Consider the following 27,485-nt stretch of genomic DNA (forward strand, 5'->3'; position numbering starts at 1 on the left):
AGCCCTCACTGGCAGTCTGCCAGCCAGGTGGCTGGCCACATGCACAGACATTGCACTCTTCCCACCATCAACTACCACAGTTCTCTGTCCCCCACCTGGGGCGCCCTTCTGCGAGGAAAATGGCTCAGCTCTGCCCAGCCCACAGGGCCTCCTGCATTCTCTCTGGGCAGAGACAGGGCTCTACCCAACTGGCATTGTTTTGGACATCTTTGCTAGTACTAGATCTTGGCTTTCCTGCCCATGGCTTTCCTTGGCCACTCTGACACCTGCATTGCTTCTGCTCACCTATGTTTTTGGTCAAGATGGTAAGGTAAGTACAAGACAAGAGGCCCAGATCTGAAGAGTCAGTCCACCAGTTCTGACTTTGCAACACAGACCTGGTTCTAGCCTCGCCTCTGTGCAGCCCATGCCTGGCATGGTAGGAGCAGGAACTGTTGGGCTGGCTCGAGCATCCTTCCTCCCCGACATACTTGGACCCTCCTCTCCTCTCACTTTCATGACCATGAACTTCGGTTCCACCACATTCCCACGTCCTCTGCCTCCACTCACAACCCCTCAACTTGCTACTTCAAAGCAGTCTTAAATTCCCAAGCTCTAGGATAGGATGAAGGCCCAGGATTTTAACCACACAAGACAAAATTTTAAGAAACTAGTAACCAGAAAAGGACCTAAAATTCTAACTGAAACCTCTGGATCTATCTTTAGCTATGATAACTACGAGGGCAACAACAGCCACCATGACTTAAGGACTGGTCCTTTCTCTGCGTTCTGCACACTGCCTCTGAGCACGGGCTTGGAACAATAAGAAGAAAGCCTCACTCGACCACACTTGTATAACATTGATTCCAAAGCTAGGTAAGGGAATCTGCAAAGTTTAGGAAACCACAGGCCTATTATCATAGAAACGTTAGTGTAAATATTGTAAGTAAGTAAAGCATTAGCTACCTGCTGGGGTTTGGGCGAGGCTTGCACAGAGGGTCCATGCGTGGGAAGCCAGGTCTGGTGAGGTGGTGGGAGGAGATGGAGGCCTTTAGGTGGTGGAGCCTAGAAGTCAGAGGGCACTGATCTTGGAAAGTAGCTGTTGGAGACCCTTGGCTAATTCTCGTGAGAGGGCCGTTATGCAAGCCTGAGTCCGACCCCTGGCACCACACTCTGGCCTGCTGTCTGATGGCATGATCTCCTCCTTCCACGCGAGCCCCTGCCACTGTGCTGCTGTGATCCACGAGGTGACGCTGTCTACGGCATCCTCATCAGAGCTTGCTGCCCTGTGGAAACCTCCCACAAACCTGTTCTCTATAAAGTAGTCCATCCTGGACCCGAAGCAGCTGAGCACAACAGGGAACTTTCTTTGAGATTGCCAATGAATTAAAGAAGCCATGTGGGAAATGACAAAACACTTCAGATGCAGGAAGATGAACTCAACATACCAGAACCATGGGGTGCAGCAAAACCAGTGTGGAAAGGAAACTTTTTAGCTTAAATTCATCAGTAAAGATCAAACACCTGCTGCAGACAAGGGAATTATCTTGTGTTTTCCTTTGGGAGCCAATAGTTTAAAATATCACAGTCTGTAGCACATTCAGCACAAAGAGCCTAACCACAATCCATGAATGAAAAGACAAGCAGGCGGTGCAGAAAGGCTGAGCTTCCTGTGCCAAGTCCCCTTTGTCCCTCTCAGGTGGCCTCTGAGGTACTTGGTCCTTCAGAGAACTCTTGGAATAAATACCTGATCAGGGAAGAGTGCCCAACTCCAAATGGTTCTGGAAAAGAGAAGTTGGGAACGAGCTGGAAAGATTCACATATGCAACAAGATGGCTGGAAGGACTCACACCACACAGCGGGGCGGCTGGAAGGACTCACACCACACAGCAGGGAGGATGGAAGGACTCACACCACACAGCGGGGCGGCTGGAAGGACTCGCACCACACAGCGGGGAGGATGGAAGGACTCACACCACACAGCGGGGCGGCTGGAAGGACTCACACCACACAGCGGGGAGGATGGAAGGACTCACACCACACAGCGGGGAGGATGGAAGGACTCACACCACACAGCGGGGCGGCTGGAAGGACTCACACCACACAGCGGGGCGGCTGGAAGGACTCACACCACACAGCGGGGAGGATGGAAGGACTCACACCACACAGCGGGGCGGCTGGAAGGACTCACACCACACAGCGGGGAGGATGGAAGGACTCACACCACACAGCGGGGAGGATGGAAGGACTCACACCACACAGCGGGGCGGCTGGAAGGACTCACACCACACAGCGGGGAGGATGGAAGGACTCACACCACACAGCGGGATGGCCGGCAGACCTTCGGGGCCTTACCGAGCTATCTTGTCACTGCAGGACATGGTGAGCAGCCTTTCACCCTGCAGCACCCCATCCCACGTCTGGATGCTGGCGTTTGAGCGCACAGGGATTGTGCCCTCACCAGACTCGATTTTGGTCCGTAGTTGTCCCCTTGCTTTACGGTTTGGATGTCTGTCTGCTGGTTCTAAGAGAAAGAAAAGGTTCAAAACGCACAGGGAGTAAGCTATCAGCTTACTGAAAAGCACATCTAACAATACCCTATACATTTAAAATAGTCTGCACATGCCTATATCATATGTACAATACATATGCAATATAGCTTATGTTGTAAAATGATTAAAAGGATGTAATACAGCCAAATTTATGAAAATGGGTCTCCTTGGAGGTTGAGGGGAAGGCACTTAGCATTTTGACTGAAATGATTTTTTTCTGTCATTAACAATGAGGTGAAGCAAACAGGGCAAAATGCTAAAATTTGCTAATTCTGGGGTACAGATAGCTGGGTGTTTGTTGTGCTTTAACCTTCATATTTAAAACTATCCACAGGGGCTGGGCATCTGGCCTAGTGGCAAGAGTGCTTGCCTCGCATACATGAAGCCCTGGGTTCGATTCCCCAGCACCACATATATATAAAACGGCCAGAAGTGGCGCTGTGGCTCAAATGGCAGAGTGCTAGCCTTGAGCACAAAGAAGCCAGGGACAGTGCTCAGGCCCCGAGTCCAAGGCCCAGGACTGGCAAAATAAATAAATAAATAAATAAATAAAATAAAATAAAATAAAAATAAAACTATCCACAGACATATGCAGAATGAACTATAGGAAGCACGTGAAGGCGCCCGTGGTCACCCCTGGGCCATCTAAACATGGGTGGTCTTTATTTCCGTATTCTGAACCTGTTTAGCCACTGCCACCATAAATCAACTGCCTTTATCATCAAGGGAAATCATGGGATCAATTGTCCGTGTGGAATATATAAGGAATGCCTAGGCTTGGGGGAAGGGATGCGGATATGAACTCCTATGACACGAAGGCTGACCTGGCCTGCAGGGTGGAAGGAACCCAATGTGACACCAGCCAGGGGTCTCCTGGCATCAGCCTCCACCTGCTCCTGGGGGAGCAGCTTCACGCTTCCATCCCTCACCCGAAAAAGGAAGGACCTCGGTCTGACTTGGAGATGGGCTATCATTCTGATCTCCTATCTTCCCTCCATTCTAATTACTTGGCCAATCAGAATGAGCCAAATCAGAACGAGAATGTGCATTCTTATTGACAATTTTATAATTAAACTTCATAGACAAGAAACAACCCATGCTTTACAGAGTCCACGCTGCCCCCCCCCCCCCCCCCCAGCGCTGGGGCCTCTGTCTACGTGTGGTAGATACTCCTGAGGGCTGTCCACTGCTGGAGGCTGGCCTCATACCCTCTAGCACTGGCTCGTGGGGAGAGAAGATCCTGGCATCTCCACAGGGCGATGTGCTGATGTACAGATGGAACTGCACGGTGTCCTTCAGGCGGAACCCTCCTCGTTCTGACTTCTGAAAGATGGACCTTTTCTGATCGTCTTTGCTACTGCAAGAGAAAAGTTACAAAGGAGATACTGAGAGCTGTTCAGTTAGCATTAGACTGTAGATCTTCTGGAGGGGAGAGATGAGCTCGATCTGGAATCTCTGCTGGACATGTTTATGAGTGTCAAGAGTCCAGGTCCACTCAGACCTGCGACCAACTGTGAGAGAGCACCACTCCTTCTCAGCCATGGCTTCACAGCAGAAAGGTGACAGGGAGGAAGAGGCCTTGCTAAGGAACGTGTTCAGGTCCAGGGTGAGTTCTGGCCAGTCACAGTGACTAGAATGAAAACGACCATTATGGGGCAGTTTAACAAAAATCACAGGGTCTCCAACAGGGACTATGTTCCATTTGAATGCCTATTTTAGGCGTCAATGTGTGTGTGTTCTTAAATTCGGTCCACTCTTACTTCATGACTGAGGATCATGGGAGAATGAGATTCATCGAGCAGCGTGGACAAGTGGGGCCCGCAGTGCATCACAGGAGAACAGGGCTCAGCCTTAGTATTACTACTACAGCTCTCATTTTGAGAACTTCTCAGTGTATAAGGAACAAAAGGCTCTGTATTGTTTTCTAATAGATGGTACTAAAAATATCTTCCTTCCCTCAGGTGCCAGTGGCTCACACCTGTAATCCTAGCTCTTCAAGAGACTAAGGGGTCTGAGGATTGCACCTGGAAGCTATCCCAGGAGGAAAGTCTGGGAGACTCTTATCTCCAATGAACCAACAAAAAGTTGGAAGCAGAGCTGTGGTTAAAGTGGTAGAGCTCTAGCCTTGAGCAACAAAGCTCAGGGACAGTGTCCAAGCCCTGAGCTCAAGCCCCAGGACCAGCACATACACACAAAATAGCTTCCTGCTTGCTCACTGCTAAACTTACTTCAAGTAAAGGTCAAGTTGTGCATAAAGAAACCTGAGCAGGGACCTTCGGGAGATTATCTCTGCATGACAGTCATTCAGTGCGAGGCCACGGTCGCTCATGTATTCACCGTTAATACACTTTGTCCCTGTCGAAACACTTATCACTTTGGCGTCTTTGACGTCTGTGCCTGAAAGACAGGAGAGGAGCTGGTGACACACAGAGACAGTGACCTGGGTGACATGCACTCAGCGGTAAGACCATTCAGCCATGCTTTGCTTCACTTCTCCCTTCCTCACCCTAAGTTCAGATTTCCCTGGAATCTAGGCAGGGAGCACTATGCCAAGGAACTAACTGTTCTGGAAGTAACCTCTGAAATCAAGCATCAAAGCACTAATAGAGGCCAGGCATGGTGGTTCATTTCTGTAATCCCAGCTGCTCAGAAGGTGGAATTAGGACTGTGGTTTGAAACTAGCCCAGGCAGAAAATTAGCAAGCCCCTATTTCTGCTCATAGGCCACATATGATGGCGTGTTCCTGATAGCCCAGCTACGGGGGAAGCACGGGCAGCAGGGTCCTGCTCAGGCCAGCCCTGGGCACAAATGCAAGACCGTATCTGAAAAATAAAGCACAAAGGACTGGAGACATGGCTCAGATGGTAGCACGCCAGCTCAGCAAGGACAGAGTGATGGATTCAAATACCTGTCATTCAAAACAAAAAACAAAGCACCCCCTAGTGTCCCCCCCAAAAAAAATAGTTGGGAAGAATGGCTTAAAGCAACTACGCAGTGTGACCTTCTGAAGAGGGCTTGTCTGGTACCAGCTTGTGAGGCCACTGACCAAGACAGGATATACAGACATCCATGTGGGCTGGGTGTGCCTCCCAGCAGAGGCTTGCCAAGCGTGAGTGAGACCCTGGGCTATGTCCCTGTGCTTGGCCTTCCAGCAGGCTAACACTCTTGGCACAGCCAAGGTGGAGATGAGCCACTCTACAGGAAAAGATGGCACAGTTACCCCCATGGGGAATGGGGGTGCTCCCTGTTCCCTCCCACTCCACCTCTCTGCTCTGTCACCTACATTCCCATCCAGGCTAGGCCAAGACGGGAGTATACCATCTGCCTGACCATCCCACCCTGCCCCTGCCCCTGCCCCAGGAGCCAGGCATTGGTCAAGTGTATGGCTTTTTATCCTTGGACTTAGCAACCACGCACATGATGCTGTGTCCTCACTCCATGGTGTAAAGGAGGAGGGCGGCAGTTCCTTTTGCTGCTGAAAACTTCTCAATAATCAAATGGGACTACTACTATCCCCCAGAGTCTGTGGTCTATCTAGACGCCCTGTTGCAGCCACACAGATCTGGCAGAAGTGACACTAACTGAGAACGCAGACAATTTCCAGCTGAAACAAAGTAAGTCAGTAGTGTGCTGTTCCCTGAGCAAATTGAGGCCAATCACATAATGAAGATAAGAGAAGCTTAAAGTTAACGCTATGCTTTCTCCAAAGGAAAGACTCAGGTCAAAAAGCTGAGTATTGGAGCTGGGGATATGGCCTAGTGGCAAGAGTGTTTGCCTCGTATACATGAGGCCCTGGGTTCGATTCCCCAGCACCACATATACAGAAAACGGCAGGCACAGGCACAGAAAGCAATTCCTTGTGGTGTCACAGGGCCTCTCCCAGCCCACAGCACTTCACATTTGTCAAACACGGAGGCAGGCATGTAGCTAGAGCATAACATGCTTACCTGTGGTCATGACCACTCCAGCGAGCACTTTTCTGCGTGCATGAGGGGAGGAGAAGTTCTCCGTCAGGTCACCAAACTTACCCAGAACCAGGCGAGAAACAGCGTCTGCCAACACCTGGTGAAGCATAGAGACCACGGTTAGAATCAGAGCATCCCTGGGCTGGGTCGAGTCCTCCCTCCCATCAACACGCACTGTGCCTTACATGGGGACACAGACTGCTTCTCCTCCAGAAAACCATACAGGTAAAGCCAACAAGCAAGTGTGCATGTGTGTGAGCATGTGTGTATACACGTGCACACGAGTGTGTGTACATTCTATGTATTGGTGTACACACAACATGTGCACGTTGCTCTCAAAACATTCTTTGGAAACAGATGCCTCCGGATTGTTCAAGGCTCTGGCTGGGAGTCCTTTCTTCCAATCCTCACACACACAGAGGCTGGTATCACATGGGGAAACTGAGGCACAGAGAAGCCTGCCCCTTGCTTCCCACCCCACGCTGCTCTGCTGCATGCAGAAGCCACGCTCCCCTGACTGCACTTTCAGACACAGCCAACAGCCTCCTCTCCTGGCCCAGCTCGAGGGTCTGGGAGGCCAGCGTGGGCAGTAGTGTGGAGGAGGGCAGCTGGAGATGCACAGAACCTCGTCCTCGGAGGCACGCTGGCGGCGGCTGCGTAGCTCCTGTGTCCCTGTGCCCACCCATGCCGGCTGGGCCTGGGGCTCATGAAGGGCTCACACTTGGGTAAGTGACATTATGGCTCACCCACCAGTGCTCACAAGGCCAAGTCTGAACACAGTGCCGGAAATGTCTGTTTAAAGGTGTCGAGCATCTCAGAAGAAACATAGCTCTCAGATCTTGCAGGGTTGTTTTTTTTCTTTTGCTTGGGGCTTAACTCAGGCCGGGGCACTGTTCCTGAGCCTCTTTGTGCTCAAGGCTAGCGCTCTACCACTTGAGCCACAGCACCACTCCCAGGTTTTTTGTTTTTGAGTAGTTTATTGGAGATGGGGACTTTTCTGCCTGGGCTGGCTTTGAACTACAACTCTCAGATCTCAGCTTCCCGAGTAGCTAGGATTATAGGTATGAGCCACTGGTGCCCAGCTGCTGCAGTCTTTTCTTTTGTGACTTAAGGTTTGTCTTGGAAATCATTAGTCCCCAGTGCTTTGGGACAATGACTGCTGCATCAGGATTTGTCGGGCCAAGTGAGACATTGCTAACTTTATGTACTTGTCCAGACAATCACATGGCACTGGCAAACCTAGTGTCTCCAGCCTCGCCTTTAACAAAAGACTTCCAGGATTACCAGGAACGCCACACTCAGCCTAGCAGACAGCTTATTTGAGACGATGCTGTTGGCAGGATGTTCTCCACCTCTCCCTGCACCTGAAGTCACCAGTGAGCCCCAAAGGGACCTGTGGCCAGGGCTCTCATGACCTCAAGGGGGCAGCAGCATATACACGCATGGGTGAGGAGAACACACAGACAGAAGCACGGCTGCAGCAGACGTCCCGAGCCAGGATGCTGGACACAGGACGATGCCCTGGAATTCACTCAGCAGGAAGCTATAGGAGAGGTACCGGACACAGCAGGCAATGCCAGCTCCTGCTCTGCGGAAGGCCAGGCCGATCTGCAGGTACTCGGGGGCTTCCCTGCAGAGGACGGGAGCCGTGGTGGCTTTGTCTGAGCCCATGGTCTGTGTTGCAGTGAGACGCACGGGTGGCTCACATCCCCAGAAAGACACTCCTGCCCTGCCCCATGTGGCTCACGAAGTGTCTGCCCTCCAAACGCCAGGGGTAGATAGAACGACAAAGTCGCGTGCTCCTGACCGCCACGCCGCACACCCCAGCAGCACTGCTCGGCGCTCGGCACGCACAGGGCTCTGGAATGACACTCAACCGTGCCAGGTGGGCAAGATGCACTACGGCAGGGCCCCAGTCACCCCATGGCCACCGCTGTCTGATTTTATTTATTTATTTTTCCAGTCCTGGGCCTTGGACTCAGGGCCTGAGCACTGTCCCTGGCTTCTTATTGTTCAAGGTTAGCACTCTACCACTTGAGCCACAGCGCCAGGTCCGGCTTTTTCTATCTATGTGGTGCTGAGGAATCGAACCCAGGGCTTCATGTATACGAGGCGAGTACTTTACCACTAGGCCATATTCCCAGCCCCTGCTGTCAAATTTTAGAACTTTCCCTCATGCCCTGAATGCCAGGAAGGCAGAATGTACAAAGACCAGGGATGCCTATCCCAAGTCCTTCTGGGCTCCTGCCAGGAAAAAGCTAAGTTCATTTCCACTCTTGAACGTACATTTGAAACTTCTAGTGAAAAGACAACGAAGCCCAGCACTGTAGCCCCAGGACTGATCCTGGGAAGACTACCCCAGGTCCTCTGAAGGACAGTCACTCACCCTGAGCTGCCAGGGCGCTCTGGAAAGCAGTGAGTGGTGGCAGGACCCCTGGGCAGTGACAGGAGACCTGGCTCCCGGCCCCCACAAGGGTGGCTCTGGCCGAGAGGCCAGACACTGGTGCTCAGTACCCTCAGAAGCTGCAGAGGAGCTCTGCCATCTGGGCCCCTCTGATGGCTCCTGCCTTTTAGGCCAGAAACTTGGTCCTCCCCACCAGAAGTCCCCACAGCATACGGCCATGCAGGGGAAGCTAGCTGAGGCCCAGTGCCTTGGCGCGGACTCCATCTGCTGCTCCCCGAGGGCCCCTGGTGACACTGCAAAGCCTCTGGTACCTGGGATCCACAGTAGCGGAAGTGGCTTCAGTGGTCTGACCACACTCCAACATGAAGGGAGGACAAGTCACTTCAGTTGGTCTGACAAACTCAGGCTGAATACTTTACCCATTAGCAAGCCTAGAAATAAAAAAAGCCACCGGGGACCTCATGCCTCTGGCTTGTAAAGTCACACGTGCACTGGCAATCCTTGGAGGAATGCTGGAAAGGCGTTAATAGGGAAGGAAATACTTAGATACTAAACAAATCAATAAAATGCTTCAATGTATTCCTTTAACTTCATGTTGTATCTGATAGCTTTTGACAAACTAGAGCAAGTTTCCTTCTGTTAAAATTGAGAACTACAGTCAGCTCAGATTTGGCTGCAGGAGGCAGTTCTAGCTGCGTTCCAGGCAGAAGCCAGATGGCCACACTTGGACACAGGAAAAGGCAAGCTGTCCTGTCTCCCACACTTGAAATGTAGTATGTTGTCACCTCTACATTAAAAATCCAGAGGAAGGCGGTGTCCGACGTGGAGGGACCCTGCCACCACACCCCTCCTCGTGGCTAAATTCCAGCTGACATCTTTCTACGCAAAGGAACAACATAGAAGAAAGTCTAAAGAATAAGTTTTACAACCGACCACCAGAGTTTCGGATTTCCAAGAAGAGAAGCAAGACCTAGTGAACATGGTGGGGCTAGGTGAGGACTGTACTCTTTCCTTCACTCTTCCTCTCCCACAGACACAACCTGAGCTCCCGAGAACCCCTTCCCTCCTGATGTTACTCGGTGGGAGACAAACTTCAGCATGGCTGCCCACATCCAGCTAGAGTAGGGAGAAGCCCCGGGTGTCCTGTGGGAAATGCAGCCTGTCACTCAGAAAGGGAGCCACCAGCAGCCCGTCACTCAGAAAGGCAGTTACCAGCATCCTGTGGCTCAGAAATGCAGGCTGTCACTTGGGAGCACCCAGCCCCGACCCCACCTTGGGTTTCCACCTGTGAACCGGTCAGTAGCCCTTCGCTTACGCGTAAGATTGCCCCAGTGCAATGACAATTCAAAGGAAACGCCACCTACCGGAGATGGAGTTGCAGTGTTTGTGCTCACCTGCCCTTTTCTGGGCAAAGGCTTGGTGTGAGGCTGGGTGGGGAAGGCGGTGTGGGTCTCACGTGGACTATGCCTCATGGATGGGGCTCAGATTTCTCCACCCTACACCACTACAGCCCCACCACACAGCAGGAGGCCAGCAGGCTTCCCAGTGACCACCTGACTGCCGCCGGCCAGGAGAGTGCCTGGCTGGAGGCACTAAGGATGGTCCTACTTCTGCTGAGGACTCAAGAGCAACACCAGAAGCCCAAGGCAAGAGCAATGGCCACTGGCTTCCCAGCGCACCCCCTTCCTCACCTGTGGCAAGTGCAACTGGAGCCCCTCGCTGGGGACAGGCTGGCGAGATGGTGTTTGGTCCAAGTGCAAATTGAAGATAGTGGCCAGGGCCGACTGTGCAGCCCGGGCCTTGGCGAGCTTCTTGTTCCTCCCAGAGCCTTCGAAGAACTGACCGTCCACGACCACAGACATGACGAAGCTCTTGGCGTGGCTCTCCCCGCTCTCCGAGAGGAAGTCGTATTTTAGCCCTGGGCGTAGCTCATTCAAGATCATCACGGGGTTCTTCCCGCTCGGGGGTGGGAACGGAGGTGGGACGGGCAGGGGAGGCTGAGCGAGGCTGGCAGGCACTGGGGAGGCGGACAGGCTGAGGTCCCCGCTGGAGCTGAAAGAGTCGTCTCCGTTGGAACCCACGTAGAAGGGCGGCTCCGACTTGTCTGGCGTCTCAAAGCCGTTGAAGAGCGTGTCGGGGAAGTCGGCCTGGTCGGACGTGAAGTCGGCGTTCACAGTCAGGGTTCTTCCCATGGCCAGGTGGGCCTCGGAGGCATTGGGGAACTGAACGAACGACCTCAAGGCCTTCTCGGCAGCGTGGAGTTTGGCCTTTTTCTTTGTCGGGCCAGACCCCTCAAACACCTGCCCGTTCACCTCCACGGACATGACAAACAGGGGGGCGTGCACGGGCCCCGTCTGGGACAGCAGCATGTACTGTAAGCCAGGCTTGATCTCATTCAGTTGCATCAGGGCGTTCTTGGGCAGCACAGGCCCGGGAGTTTTCCTCCGCTTCTTCAGGCGGTACTTGGAGTGGCCATTGCTGCCCTCCTCCAGGGGCCGCTTCCTGCTGGTGCTGCCGCCGCCCCCGTTGGAGAGCTGTGGGCCCTCGCCGGGCCCGGGCGCACTGCTGTCCCTGGGGGGCACGTTGTCCAGATTGCGGTTTTCCTTAACATCAGTGCTGCTGGAACCTGCGGTGCCCAGAAAGAGTAACTTACAACGCCTTCGTTGCAGGATCTTGTAAATGCAAAATTTATAGATTCCTTTATTTCTTTGCAACTGGGTAAAGTGATGTGTGCGTATACATTGCCTTACTCATGCAAACACCGGGATCTGTGTATTGGATAAAGAACTCTCAGCCCCGGCTGAAATGAGCAATTTGAGGTTTGCTGCCGCAGGGCTACTCCCTCTGCTAGTTAACACACCAACTGCTTCTGCATTAACTACATCAGTGTGCAGATATGTTCACTTTCTCTTAGCGCTCCCTGCCGGGGCCAAGTGTCCCCACACGGACTGCATCATCTCTCAAAAGAGGAAGCACAATTTAGAACATACCTTCCCAAGTTTGTCTATAAGGTCTAAGGTAGCAAATCGACACATGTGATTGTTTGATTTAATTTATGAATTGATCATAGAAACTATAATTATGTAGGGTATTATGACTTAAATTTTTTTTTGAAGAAATGGCTTTACTTTTAGTGTTGATTTAATTTTTCATTGTATTTGGGGATTATGTACCTGAGAACCTTTAAAACATTTTGTGATAGAAAAAAAATATAAGAGAAAGACATAGAATCGCAGGCTACAATTTCTTAACTTCAAAAATATACCTAACTTTTTAGCAGTTGTGGAGTTTTTTAGTCAGGTGTTCTATTCTGATCCATGCCTCTAAGCCCTGCTGTTAATTAGTGACTGAAGTAATTTTTATTTTTCATGGTAGTAGGGTTTGAACTCAGGCCTCATGCTTGGATAACTGCAAGATGGGCTGAGGCTATGTTCTCAGCCTTTCTTTTATTTCTTTAGTTATTTTTAAGACAGGATCTCCTGCTTTTACTCAAGGCCAGCCTCAGACTGAAGCCTGCTTCCGTTGCATGCTACCACATCTAGCTTATTCATCAAGAAAGGGACTTTTTTTTTTTTGTCAGTCCTGGGGCTTGGACTCAGGGACTGAGCACTGTCCCTGGCTTCTTTTTGCTCAAGGCTAGCACTCTGCCACTTGAGCCACAGCACTACTTCTGGCCATTTTCTGTATATATGGTGCTGGGGAATTGAACCCAGGGCTTCATGTATATGAGGCAAGCACTCTTGCCACTAGGCCATATCCCCAGCCCGAGAAAGGGTCTAACGTTGCCCAGCTGGCTTTGAACCTCAGTCTTCCTGGTCTATGCCTCCCTAGCTGGAATTGCAGGACTGAGCTACCCTACCAAGCCTAAAGTGATTTTCTTATCTTACCCTTTAAAGACACTTTATATTTAAAATTAGTAAAGATACGTGGCAAAATAGACATAATTTTTAATTTTAAAAGGGGAGATGAAGATGGGGTGTGGTATCCATACCTGCCCAGTCCCTGAGAGGCTGAGGCAGGACGATCAAGAGTTCTAAGCCGGCCTGAGCTTTGGGAGATTGTCTCAACCCCCCCTGGCCCCCCCCCACAAAAACCTCAACGACTATTTTTTAAAAAGAGGATATAAATGCATTTACTCTTTCTCTTAAATTGACTGAACTTTCTTAAAAAAAAAAGTTACTCATTTTTCATCAGTTAGGCTTACAAGCCCATCTTAAGGCATTGATTGCCAAGCTATAAATGACTTAAAGACTTGCGACTTGCTTTCAAACATTCACCAAAAAACTAGAAAAAATATGCTGAATAACTAACTGTAAGCATGTGGGCTGATATGGTGGCTTTGGGGTCTGTTTCTAGTGTGGGATGTACAAGCAGATTCTCCTGTGCTAAGCACACTGAAAACACTGAAAGTGTCATGGTCAGTGCAACCCACGAGAAAGGTCCATGTGGCCGAGGCCCTGGTCTTTGGTGGCCACCCGTGGAATGAGGGATGGCGAAGGTCCAGGGCCACGGTCATCCAGAGACGGCGACAATGACACTGGACGGACAAAGCCCGCGGGAAAGTTCTTCCTAACACACACACCACTTCTCCCAGCTGACAAAGTGGATGGAATGGACCCTAAATTTTCATTTATAACATCCTCCAGCAAAAGGCCGGTAGGTTACTCCTTTCGGTACTCCAGGAACAAAGGGTTAAAAAGGTAGAGCAGAGATAAAACGGAGAGATTAGTAAATGGACTGAGAACATAACACACTCGATATTGCTCACAGAATAACCAGTATAAAAAACCATATTGTTATAAACATATTCTGACATGCATTAACGAAACATTTATAACCTCCAAATGCTTTCCTCTCAAACATAATAACCATCAGGACTGGACTGACAAATTGAGATTATCAGAAAAACACGCTTTCTATTACATTTCACACCAATTCTCAATTCTTATTATTCATTTCAGAAGCACCGTGTTACTGTTCATATTCTGTTTATTAAAAATGCTGCTAAGGAAAAGAAAACACTCCAACGAGCAACGGAGATCCCTCTCACAGCTCCTATGAAATATAGGCTTTCTCTCTGCACATCAGAAATGTGAAGTGAATCATAAAACTTGTTGATTTCAAAACGATAGGAAGCGCAGTCCTGACGTTTACAAGTTCTACGCTGGACCCAGAAGTCCGTCCTTCCAGGACAATTCTTCTGGCAGGTTACCTTCCTCGTGGTTAAACAGCCAAGGGCTCGGTGGGGATGGCTGCAGCCATGGATAAAGGACCACAGTGCAGGCCGGTGGCGTTGGGGACACCTGCAAGCACCCTCAGGGGGATTGCCGAGCCAGCGTACTGCAGTCCTCTGTGTGACAGAGCCGACCCCCAGCCCCCCTCGGCACCACAGCACGTCCAGGGCAGTGGTGTAGTGCAGCCATGCCTCTCAGGGTGCCACTGGCCTCTGGGTACCAGGTAAAGCAGGGCCAGCGCTGGGCTGTGTATGAAGTCATGGGTTCTAGTGACCAAAAGCACTTCCAGCGAGACACCGGTGGCCATGATCTTCCCTGAGACACACGCCGTTAGCTAGAAAAGTAATGTCTTCGGTGGCGCTCCCCTGCAAGGTGTGCTGCTGTCTGGGGTACTTGTGACCTCACTTACGCATGGTGCTCCCTGGACTGAGGGTCAGCAGGTGAGAAGTTAGCTTAGTGGGCTCTTCACGACACTGATGGAGAAAGCCTGAGCTCTGAGGTCCTCCATCCAGGCAGCTCCAGGGAGGAGGGGATGGGGGAGCAGAGAGGACCCAGAGCCCATTTTGGTCCACACCAGCCCGAAGTGTCATTCCAGTCTTTTAAGCTGAAGACCATGTGAGCCCCTTCCCTCCAAAGGCAGGATGCGCCACCGTCCCTGCAGGGAGCCTTGTGGGTACCAGCATCCCAAATTGCAAGTATCGGGGTCAGTCTCCAAGGCGTTCTTCAGTTTGCACGCGAAGTTCAGAGCTTTATTCTAGCACCACGCTGTGACAGGGCTTCCCAGGCAGCTTTGTGAGGCACCTAGAGGTGTATTTCTGGAATAAAAATGGTGGCCCCATGGCGACAGCGAGGAATGAAAAATCTAGACAGGTGGCTGTAGGGAAAACGTCCACAGTAAATATCCATGCCTACTACAGAAAACATCCATGCTACTGCCAACAGCCCACATCGCAGGAAACACCAAATTGGTCTCATTAGTCAAACTTACAAAGCACTAACAATTTAATGGGAAGTTAACTATGGGATGCTACGTGATAGGCCTAGATCTTACTCATGTTCTCTTCATCGTCTACGTCCATGGCAACACACTTCTGAGGACTTCTTGACTGGCGGAGGCTGCGTCTGTCTGAAAGACAGCAAGAGAACACTAACTGTGAGCCCCATGGGGAGAGGTGGGAGGTGAGGGCATCTCTTCCATGGAACAATCTCCACAGCACTGCAAATGAAAGGCAAAGATAAGACAACAGGGACATCACTCAGCCAATGGGATGGGGTCCTCTCTCTCAGCAAGGACTCCTGACTCAACTCCTGAATGGGGGATGGTAGTCAGTGTGCAAGGACTCACGACAGAGGGGGTCCAAGGCCATTGCCAAGGGCCCCTTGCTCAACTCCGGGGAGTGGAAGGGCCTCAGAGGGCTTTGAATCAGGGGTAGGATGAAGACCCTCCCCTGTAAGGTGGCCCAGAGCTCACCAACCACATCCCAACAGCCCACCAGAGAACACAACAGGATTCCAACCTGCATGCCAAATGGTCTTGGCCCTGAGTAGACTTGAAAATTGTACTCACAAGAAGAACAAGCCTCCTCAGCATCTCACCTGACGCTTGCTTCCTGAGAACATCGTACAGGTTAAGACACGTGTAGTTGTCAAACTCCAAGCTAAACCTAAGCCAGGCACAACTTACCTTCTGGTTGGCTGGAGAGAATCCAGGAAATAGCCAAAGAACAACTGATCTAGCCAATTATTAATAAATTCAAGGGTTTCATCTTCTTGAATATCCCTCTTCATAAATACTTCCTTTCCTAAACAGAGACTTTGCAATACTAACAGACCCTATAATAAAGAACCCCATCTAATTACAATAGAAGAAAAAGATTTGTAATTTTTAAAGCCAATAATGTTTTGTGAACAAAATATTGTATTGTAAATATCAAAAAGGCAAATTTCATGGCTTTTAGGAAATGGTCACTAAATGTGTATCTCATACATATTCCACCTATCACATATGCAGAATATACATAGTTTTCATGACAGTCATTTGTTTAGTACATCTATTTGTTAATGTAATCTTGGTGTATGTCTGTCAAATGTATTAGTAAAAGGTTACAAGAGTTGGGCATTGGTGCCTCACCCCTGTAATCCTATCTACTCGGAAAGCTGACATCTGAGGACTGTCATTTGAAGCCAGCCTGGGCAGGAAAGTCTGGGGAACTTATCTTCAACTAAACGCTGGAAGGCTCGCAGGCCTCTCAGCTACAGGGGTCAGTCCCCCCATGCCCCCAAACAGAGATGTGGTCAATCATTCAACCAAGCCTTAGCAAGAGGTCACAAACGCAGGGAGTCAGGCAATGCAGGGAGGCAGAGGCTACGCAGGAAAGGCGACAAGCACCACCAAGAAACCAAGACTGTAAATAAGAAACCTGCACAAAGATTCCTGCTCCCCTTTTCCAAAAACTAGCTCAGAACAGGTGGGAGAGCCCTATGCAATGGAAGACCTGTATCTACAGCTATGGCTTCAGGATGAATCAACACAACACTGGAGGCGGGGAGAGGGCACCTGCCAGGTGCCAGAAAGGGGTGGGGGGGGTGCCCCAGGGAGCTCCTGGCATTTCCCTACACGATGTCATCCCGTAAAGGAAGGAGCTGGGAACCGTGGTCACCATGGACAAAGACCAAGACAGCAGCAGCAACAGCTACAACAACAACTAAGCCCAAGAAAAGCAGCTCTCCAGCAAGAGAGCTGGAAAGGCTCCTGGACTCCACAAAACCTCGCAGACAGCCTGCAGGCCAACTCCCTGCACTTGGACTATCTCCACAGAGGACTCAGAATCCCCCGTTGCTCAGAGATGGCAGCCTCAGCACTCCTCCCACCAGGCCATATTACCTGTGCCGAATTCTAGAGAGAGGATCTGGGGGCCTCACCCCCAGGAGACACTCCATGCTGTCTGGCAGGCTCTGGAGGAGTGGCACCTTCTAGCAAAGAGGCAGGAGTGGCAGCTCCCTGTGAAGCCAGACTATACTCCCCCCACACCCCCTTCCCCTGGCAGAACAGGGTATGGAAACGTCAGTATGAATGAGACCTGATGTGATTCCACATTTATGGCAGGACATAATGAGTGAACATCGTCCATCACCCTTTTGGCAAATGACAGACAAGCAACACGCAGGGAACAGAGCAGGGCCCAGTACAGGCCTGCGTGGACAGCGCAGTTGGCAACTACATAGAGGTGAGAGCAACCAGAGGGAGCACAGCCCTTCACAGAGCTGAGAGCAAACACAGGGAACACAGCCCTTCACAGAGCTGAGAGCAACCACAGGGAGCACAGCCCTTCACAGAGGCATGAGAGCAACCAGAGGGAGCACAGCCCTTCAGAGAGCTGAGAACAACCAGAGGGAGCACAGCCCTTCACAGAGCTGACAGCAACCAGAGGGAGCACAGCCCTTCAACAGATGACCCAGGAGCTGTGAAATCCAGGCCCAAAGGGAACCCCAACCTGGCCCTACTCTACCCCAAGTGATCTTCAAATGGATCATGCAAAACACAGAGGTGTGAAAGTTGTAGAGAAATCTTGTGAAAAGCCTTCAGGATCTAGGGCAGTGCCAAGAGTTCTGAGACTTATGAGCACGTGCACAATGCAGGAAGGGGAAGCTGGTAAACTGGACCTCTTCAAAAATAAACCCTCTCTGTGAAGACAGCCTGGGGGAAACCACATAGTCAGTATCACATACCCAACAAGCATCACAGTAAGGACAAAACTCAACCAGAAATGGGCAAAAGACAAGAGACTGCACCACGGGGCCACACAGACGAGAAATGAACACAGCAAACCATCTGTTAGGAAAATGGAGGAGAATGGAAAAGGAATAGGCCGGACTCAATCACCAACAGGTGTGGACTGTTTGTTGCCAGTGAGGGGCACAGCCTTCTCCTCCATGTTCCTAACACTAACATCTATAGCTATGGCAAAGCCATCAGAGCCCAAGACACTGCTGTGCACAGCATACTGATGAGACGAGTCAAGAGAGGACCAGGGAGAACCCAGGTGCCCCCCTAGGCAGGACGAGCACCCTCTCCTGCCCTCTGCTCTCTTTCCTGCTGCTCTCGTGCCTGCTGATAGGGTGCAGGAAGCACAGAGGACAGCCAATGGAAAGTAAAGTTTTCTTAAAACAAGCCCACAACTGCCAAGTGACCAAGGGATTCACGGTGGGGCTTCATTCCAGAGAAGTAAAGAGGGCTAGCCCTACATCACCACTGTCTCTCACTCTCTGTGGACATCTACACGGCCTCAAAACGAGGCTCCCTCAAAGAAGCCTCAAAAGAGGCAGTGAGGCGAATCTGAGTTTTCTATACATGCAATGGCTGGCCAGCTCACGCGGGAAGGCTGGCTCCTCCTGATGCGGGCAGGCAGGACAAGGGCGGCTTACCTGGTCCGCGGGGCTCGCCTCGTCCCGCCCCCGTGCTCTGAAATCCTGAAAAGGACATGGAAATGTCTCACAGTGGAAAATAACCGTGTGGTGCGTGGTGGCGGCGGTGGTGCTGTGTTTTAAGAATGGCGGCTGGGAGCCACTTGCAGAGCAGAGCCAGGGCCGGCGCTTTCCGTGTCTAAAGGCCAACCCTGGTAGCAAAGGTCCAAACAGAGAGGGCGGCTGTGGCACTTTACAGCCACATCCCTCGCACCCTGAAAAGAACCCATCAAAATTCCCATAGGAGAAAACTCCTAAATTGGCCCATTAAAGGAAAGCTTTGTTTGACAGCAGTATTCAAAATAATTCTCCCCGTTTCCAAGATGCCTCCTAGGGCAGGCAGAGGAAAGTGAAGGCTGTGACCCACGAGGGCACCAAGACCTTTAGACTCCCCATCCACGGAGCCAAGGCCTGTATTAACTACGCCAGCAGTGTTCCGCCACTCCTCTGACTTGCTTTCTTAGCAGGACTCGAAGTGAATTCTAATGTTAGACTTACAAAACTCCGCATGACAGGAGCAATCGGTGGGGTGACCCCTCCAGGCTCCACACGGAAGGGCCGGGCCTGCGAGGCTTTCCAGTGGCTCCACGGGGCCAGAGCAGAGCCCGCTCAGAAACAGCTTGGTCACGGTGGCGTGTTCAGTCAAGGGCACCCGGACGCGCTCTTTAACCCCCACACGCTGGGTGCTGGGTGATCAAGTCCATCTACCAGGGCTGCTCACCGGCCTGGTCCTGACTACCCTCCAAGCATCCTCTTTTGAACTCAAAGAGCGTGATTACAATGTCAGTGTTTTAATTTTCAAATTGGGGGTGGGCTGGGGGTGGGGGTGGGGTGGAGAAAACAAGTATTATGTTTTCATTTTTTTAGATACTTCATGTTACAAAACAACTTATGTAACTGTAACCTCTCTACCAGCCTCCTGTGTTCCTGTCTCAGAGAGGAGGCCTCAGGCAGGACTCCCTTCTTCCCTCCCTCCCTCCCTTTGATAAAGCAAACAGAAAGGCTTCCTGAAGATACCTCAGACTTCACACCCAGGTCTGTGTATATAAAAGCACTATTCATAAGAGCCAAACTAGGGCATCAGCATAGGTATCCACCGACTGATGAATGCGTAAAGGAAAATGGGTATATACACAAAGGAGTATCATTTGGCCAAAAAGAAGAATGAAATTTTGTTGCTTACAGGAAAACAGATGGAACTCGAAATCATCATGTTAAGTGAAATGGTCAAAAAGCGAAAGACAATGTTAGATGCTCTCTCATATATGAAATTCACCTAAAAGAGGACTGACAAAAGTGCAAAATAAAGGTTCTATTTGCGTGTGGGAACCAACGTGAAGCAAAAGGTGAAAGGAAGGTGTGGAGGAGGGGTAAATAGGATGAGAATGCTTCATACACTTGTGTATAAACAGAACGACGAAACTCATTGAAAACTTGTTGGGGGCGCTAAGAAAAAATAAGAGAGTGGATTTTGGTTAAAGTACATTATACTCATGTGTGAAAATGCCATAATAATCCCACTTGTACAATTAATATACACTAATAAAAAGATAAAGTAAAATAAAGACGCACTAGAACTTGAACATTCTCTTTTATGCTGGTGAAAGGCTATCTTTGGATCCACTAAATATTTATATGTCAAGAAATGTGAACATAAGCTAGGCATCTATAATCCTAGCTACTCAGGAGGCTGATATCTGAGGGCCCAGGTTCAAAGCCAGCCCAGGCAGGAAAGTCTATGAGATTCTTATTTCCAATTACCTACCAAAAAGCCAGAAGTGGCGCTGTGGCTCAAGTGGTATAGCATTAATCTTGAGCAAAAAAACTCATGGACAGTGCCCAGGCCCTGAGTTCAAGCCTCAGGAATGATACACACACACACACACACACACACACACACACACACACACACAGTCAAGACAATGAAAAAACATGTCTAAACCATTAATTATTATTGAATTTAACCCTTATTCCATCAAGAAAGGATAGTTTTTAGAAAAGTGCCATATGTTCTTTATGACTGTTAATGGCTTTATTTCAAATAGCTATTAACCCACAGATTTTAAAGACAGGAATAAATCCATCAGTGAGCTGAAGTAGAGATAATTCTGAAGGCATTTTTTAAAGATGAACGGGTTGACTATTTAAAACCGTACTGAATGTCTAAACTTCCCACAGGGAGCCCCAACAGGGTGATGGGGTACATCAGAAAACACAGGCCACCTCATCATGTGAGCTTTGCTTTCAATATCAGCTAAATAAATAATTCCACTATTGGTTTCCAAAATACTATTTTACAATGAGCCATTTTCCTCTCCTGGGAGTCTGCTGTCAGCTGACCTTTGGAGATTTTACACACTGAGTGGATGTGGCAGATGGTGTCAGAAAACACATTATGTGCAGAGCATTTCACAAACCTGATGTTTCTAGTGAAATGCAAAATGAGGCTCATACTGTACCAAGCACTGAAGAAAGGGGCCAGATGCCAGGCATTGGTGGCTCATACCTGTAATCCTAGCTACTCAGAAGACTGAGATCTGAGGATCATGGTTCAAAGCCAGCCAGGACAGAAAAGGCCATGAGACTCTTATCTTCAATTAACCACCAGAAAACCGAAAGATGCACTGTGGCTCAAGTGGTAGAGCGCTAGCCTTGAGCTGAAGAGTTCAGCGATAGCCAGCCCCACGACCAACAAAAAAGAAGAGGAGGAGGAGGAGGAGGAGGAGGAGGAGGAGGAGGAGGAGGAGGAGGAGGAGGAGGAGGAGGAGGAGGAGAGGAGGAGGAGGAGGAGGAAGAGGAGGAGGAGGAGGAGGAGGAGGAGGAGGAGGAGGAGGAGGAGGAGGAGGAGGAGGAGGAGGAGGAGGAGGAGAAGGAGGAGAGGGAAGGGACCAGGGAACAGGAACAGGAAAAGGCAGCTGGACAACAGCACAGAGCACAGGCAGCAGCCAGGTTAGGATAGCACAGGCAGTTACAACACCCGGTAAGGACAAGACAGTGGAGGAAGAAGAGCGCAGAAACACGGAAAGAGCTAGCACCACGAGTGTCCAGCAAAACTACACACGCCGCTCTGGACCTGGAAGATCTGCGAGTTCAAAGGCTTTAGTTACACTGACTGGAAGAGGTGAGAGTATCTGTTTGGCATCAAAAGTGGGAAATGTTTTCTTTCTGCTGCTAGGGACAAGAAGGCCATGCTAGGGTCGCTGACCACTGGACTCTATGGACCGAGGACTGGTGAGTAAGTGAAGGGTACAGGGGAGAATCCATGCCACACCTGGTCCATCTAGGACCTCAGACTTCCTGCCCTGATGTGACCAGTGACACCACACCATTCCAGTAGGTGTGTGTAGGCCGGCGGGCAGGCCCTCGGGACTTGGCCCTGGGATGGCGCCCACACTCCTGACATCAGCTATCATGCTTTGTCCAGCAAGAGACCAGGCCAACACAAGCACTGGTCCCACTTCTTGATGTTCCTGTCTGGTGCTGCTATTCGCGGCAAGTCAGGTCCCTCTTCTCACCAGAAATGACAAATGACCGTAGCCAGCAGATACAGGACAACCACTCCTGCCAAATGACTTGATCTTCGCTGGCTGTTTATCTCAAGACAACGAAAGTAGTTTGAAGAGAAACAGACACAACTTGTGTCGGAACCTGCTTTCTGTCACCCCTCTGGTGCACATCTGCTGGGATCATATACTAATCACAAAATTATCACTCAAACGGGGCAATGAAGCACAGAGTCCAATTTGTAGAAATTAACAAAGATGTAAAGACCAGAGTCAGCGTATTTTCTCAGAGAAGAACATTTACCATAACCAAATGATTAGGCGGAAAATAAAACTCTATTTGTATGATTAAAAACCCCATAATGGTATAAGTTAAAGTCACATCCCAAAGATTTTTTTAATAAATGAGAATATTGGGCACATAAAATCTAGACTATTCTACTTAGGCTTAATTAATTCTCCTCCCCGCTGAGATGACCAAGCAGAACGAAGCCTCTAGGACTGTTCCTAACAAGGCCACAGTTACAGGCAAGCAGCGTGGAGCCACTGCAGGCGGCAGCCTGGAATAAAGCAGTCGTGGGGCTACACGTCCAGTGAGAGCATGAGACACTGGAAACGTGGAAGGCAGCTTCTTCAGGACCTGCAGGACCCACCTGCACACCCCCCCCCCCCCCGCACCTGCTGCTCCAGGCCCACAGTGAGAGGAGACAGAAGGTTCCGTACAAGGAACCTGGCTACAGCCAGCTTCCCAGGGGCCTCCTCCTGAGGGCTCTGGACACACCGCCATGCCAGTGCCCTCTGCTGAGGGACTCTGGGAACCCCAGAAGTCAGAGGCAGCCCCTGCCAGCTAAGCCCAGTGGGAAAGGCTTGTGGCCTCCCTGAAGAGAATGCCACTCTCTTCTTTGCTTAGCTTTCTAACAGCGGCTAAAATCAAGAATATGAAGACATACCCAGTTTAAAAGTGACATGAATATGAGCAAAATTCACAGAAGAAAAGGTGCAAGTGGGCTTTAGTGGGCTTACTTTTTTTTTTTTTTTAAGTTTCTTCTCATTCTCCAGGAAGCAAAGAACAATGCCAGTTGCCAAACTGTCAGAAAGGGTGGGAAGGAGAAAAGGAAGAAGGAGGAAAAGAAGGAAGGGTGGCAGGCAGGGGAGAGAAAGAGAGACGGAGAGGAAAATGGAAGTCTTAGCTGGCTGAGGTCCAGGGCAGCTTGCTGAGTGGTGAGCAAATCCCAGCCAGCCTCCCCCAGGCCCCCGGGGCTGGGCCAGGCCACCTAGGGAGGGCGCTCTCCTCAGCTCAGACACAGTGGTGTCTGTTCTCCACGCCGCTGTCCAGATGGCTAATGGGGACAGAGCCATGGTGGCACAGTGTCTCCTTCCCAGGCATGGGAAATGGGGGGGGGGGCGGGATAAGGGGAGCAGCTGTCTCTGTGTGTGCGCACCACCCTCCAAGGCAGCAGCCGGGCCTCAGTGGCTTCTGCTCATCCATGCATAAAATGCAAAGCCTAAAACAATCGCTAAACTTCTCACTTGAATCCAACAATAGGGCTGGAAGGAAATCCCTGTCTTTGTTCATATTCAAAGATTCAGCTATAACCCTTACCACCTTTGCTTTTTCACAAAGTTTATTTTGTACCTATACTTCCTAATACTTGCAAAGAAGGATCCACGTACCCATCCATCCGTCTTCTTCTAGGCCTTCCTTCGACCTACAGGGAGGTCTTCCTCAGAACTCCAGACGGTCTGCAGAGGTCACGGGGAGCACTGCATGAGCCGCCTCTGCACCCCATCCATCAGCCAGCAGACCCTCACACGTCTCAGAGGCCCAGAAACGCCACACTCTGCGCACCCGGGACGCGGGCCTCAGACACAGGCTGTGTAGAGGGACAGGCCAGTGGGATGTGAGGAGGTCATGGAAGGTGCAATGGCTCAGGTCTCTCGGGGGCAAGGTGGAGGAGCAAATGGAGGCAGACCTGCTGGTCTGAACCCTGGGCTGCTGCACAGGGATGCCAGGCATGTCCCCACAGCCACACAAAATAATGCTGTTGGTATACGGGGACAAAGGTCTCTAAACTCTGATACAATGGAGAAAATTTGAGGCATTTACTTTACCATCTTAGGGTGATTTAAAGCTGTTCTAAATATGTAAACGTGATACCTAAGGTTAAATCACTTTCAGATGGGTCCTGTACGCCTGTGGTCCAGCCAGCCATGTTCCTTGCCTTGGAGAGAGGCTCCGGAGGACACTGGCAGCAAAGAACTCTGAAGGATGGGTCCAATGGCCCTGAGAGCAACGGGCAGGAGAGCACTCTCACGGGAAGAACCGGGGAATAAAGAAGACCCCCCACCCCCCGCCTGAAAGGGCTCTCTGCCCACAGCTGGTGGCTACTGGGTGACTTCACCTGCACTCTCCTGAATAAGTGTTTCACTGTGTTCTTGGGTGGGTCCTAGATTCCGTACATGCAGAGTCACAGGCAGCTGGTGGCAGCGATTAGGGTGGCCCAGATCTGGACTCTGGGTGGATGTGTCAGGTGAAGACACAGGTCCATCACGCCTGGGAAATGCCATGCTCTTCACGGTGTACACCTCTGCTTCCAGGCTGGCTCATTAAACGTCCTGTGTGCTCCTCTGAATTCTCGTTCCAATCTACTGCTGTCAGAAAGGCAACTCTAGTTGAATCTAGAGCTTTTTATGAAAGGAAAAGGACCTGCAGAGCAAGGAGGCCTGGGTTTCCGAGCAACAGGGCGGGCCAGCTCTGTCACAGAACACTGCTGGCCACCATCTTGAGCCCCGCCTACCCAGCACCCACACAGGCCCACATGAATCTGCATGTGCTTCTCCTGCTTCTCAGCATGGTATGACCAATGCGGAGGCCACACTGAGAAAACTATGTACACCTGAGGCATGAGAGCCAACGCCAAATCCTCCCAGCTCAAAGTCCACCAAAGGAGGACAAGATCCCACAAGATAGCCTTGATGGTCATCCTCCGCCCTCCAGAGTACTGGATACCCAGTAACAATACATATTCAAGACTGCCCATGCTCACTTACTTAAAACTTGCACTTTATTTTCTAGAATCAGAGGGGAAAAGGACAACCACATAAACCGCATTTTCAATATTAACCCATGAGTAGACTAAGAGCTGGCACTGTTGAGATTTATTCTGGATCTAATTTTCTTAACATTTCCAGCACAGTGTCATAAAGTACTTCTGCACACTTGGTTTTGTATTTTATCTCCTGGCCTGGAAGGCTGTGCCTGTCCTTGGAGTGTGCCCTCTGGCTGAGAAGAGTGCGGGTTCTACAGCAGAGGCCTTTGCTTGTGCTGAGAAGCCCATAGACACAGACACGTAAGACATGCCATGTCTATCATAGTAAGTCCAGGAGGTCTGAGCCTTCTGTCCATAATTGCTGCTGTTCACTGGGGGGCTAGCAGCTCTCTATATTTGGGCTCCTCTCCTGGAAGGCATTCCCAGTCTACCTTCCACTCTGACTAGAGCCTGGGGAGTTCCCCTCCTGCTCAAACATAAAACAACAATCACAGAAACACATTCTCCATTCTCAGTTATCCCACAGGATTTCAGATGACCCATTCCAAAGAAAACTTCAAGGCTGAAAGTTGGAGTCATCTCTCTGGTGTTGACATCCCATTACTACACCTGTGCATTGGGTACTTGAGTCTCTGTTGACAGCCTGAAGAAGTTTCTAATGATACTTGTTGGTTAGATGGATGGATGGACAATGGATAAATGGATGGACAGATGGATAGGTAATAGATAGATGGTGGGTGTATGGATGAGTGGATAAAGGGTGACAGATAGAGGGCGGATGGTGAATGAATGAATAAGGACATAGATAGATAGAAGGGCCAATGGATTGGCAATGGATGGACAATGGAGATAAATGATCCATAGGTGTGCAAATGGACAGATGGATGGATAATGGATGAATAGGTGATTAGACGAATGGGTGGATGGATGATGGATAGAAGGATGAGCAGATGATGGATCAACAAATGGCTGGATGAATGGATGGCTAGATGGGTAGATGGGCAGGTGAGTAGGTAAATGGTTGATGAGTGGGTAGAAGGACTGATAGATGACGGATGAGTAGATAGAAGACGTGTATGATGCATGGGCAGAATGATAACGTGAGAATGAGTGGCTATCTGGATAATAGGTGCATAGAAAATCAGATAGATGGAGGCTACTGAATGAAGGTAGGATAGGTGGATAGATGGGTGGATGGATGGGTGGATAGATGGGTGGATGTACAGACACATGAATGAATGATATCGTACCTTATACTTCCAGGAGCCACTGTGCTATGAAGCTCACAAGGAGGCATTCTCTGAAAGGCCAGAGTCACAGCTGAGACCAGGAAAGGAGACCATGTGACAGGTGCTGCTTGGACCAAGCCATGACCTGCTGCCTATTTCTCTCTTCTTTAGGGAAGATGGCTCTGAGTTTCAAGACCATCCTCCATCTAATCATACAGTGTTCAGATGGCTCAAGCCTCTACAGGTCTTGATCTCCGTTTCCACAACAGTCCTAGTTTACCTCTCTACCTCTCAGGAAATGGTGCAGGGAGGAGGCAGGCTTCAACAGCAGCACAGCCGAGTCTCTGCCCGAGGACGGTGGCCTTCCTGTGTGTGCAGGGGGACTGGGTATAGACTGAAGGTGTCCTCATCCTTGGGAAAGTCCGTAGTGAGACCCCCGGGACCTCGGTCACATACAACGTGGCAGGTGGTGGGAAGAGGCCTTTCTGCACTTCATCCCACCTACACCTGCACCCGTGCACCTGGGTGGTCATCAAGCTAGCAGTGGCACTGTGCAGGGGAAGGCACCGGAGGCATGTCACAACAACTGTTAGAGACTGGCTCAGGGCAGGGATGCCCCCCGGGGGCTCTAACGGCCTCAACAGCCCGACCAAGCCACAGGGCTCCTTCAGTGCCAATACTGGCTGCACGTTCTCTCCCAGCATCAGTTCCGACGAGGGTGAGACCCCGGCGGAGCTTCACACAGCCCACAGTACGTGGTGCACCCTGCAGGAGGCAGTGGCTGGGTGGGGAACCCGAGCGTGGGGAAAAACATCCCTGAAATCATACAGCTGCAACCTGCCCTGCGCTGCTTAACAAAGAGTTAAAATAGAAAAGACACACCGTGCTCCGGTGTTACAAATACAAGCGAACCACAACTCACGGCGGCGTGTGATTTGTAGCAATTTAAGAGATCATGCTTCAGGAAATGAAAACGAGGTTGTTTTTTATTTTTCTTTTTTGCTGCTTTTGTTTTCTTTGCTTTTTGTTCTTTATATTCATGTATCTGTCTTTGGGAGTTTAAGAGGAGGCACAGGGGCTGGGAATGTGGTGTAGCAGTAGAGTG

At 50.4% G+C, this 27,485-nt stretch overlaps 1 protein-coding gene across 3 annotated transcripts in view; it reads right to left on the minus strand.

The window, feature by feature from the left end:
- Window positions 1-27,485, minus strand: part of Adarb1 (adenosine deaminase RNA specific B1) — a 108,143-nt gene that overhangs the window by 11,597 nt on the left and 69,061 nt on the right. The window contains exons 3-8 of one of the 3 annotated variants that reach the window (XM_048346091.1): window positions 15,186-15,260; window positions 10,592-11,526; window positions 6,479-6,593; window positions 4,760-4,928; window positions 3,740-3,888; window positions 2,335-2,503 (exon numbers count right to left, since the gene is read on the minus strand). In XM_048346091.1, coding sequence (XP_048202048.1) covers window positions 2,335-2,503; window positions 3,740-3,888; window positions 4,760-4,928; window positions 6,479-6,593; window positions 10,592-11,526; window positions 15,186-15,213 — 1,565 coding nt within the window. In that variant the 5' untranslated portion in view covers window positions 15,214-15,260. Of the gene's footprint in view, window positions 1-2,334; window positions 2,504-3,739; window positions 3,889-4,759; window positions 4,929-6,478; window positions 6,594-10,591; window positions 11,527-14,543; window positions 14,799-15,185; window positions 15,261-27,485 lie in introns of those variants that run through there. The other 2 variants (XM_048346090.1, XM_048346089.1) reach the window with 2 other exon arrangements.

Source organism: Perognathus longimembris, chromosome 5, assembly GCF_023159225.1.
Source record: "Perognathus longimembris pacificus isolate PPM17 chromosome 5, ASM2315922v1, whole genome shotgun sequence".
Taxonomy (NCBI): domain Eukaryota; kingdom Metazoa; phylum Chordata; class Mammalia; order Rodentia; family Heteromyidae; genus Perognathus; species Perognathus longimembris.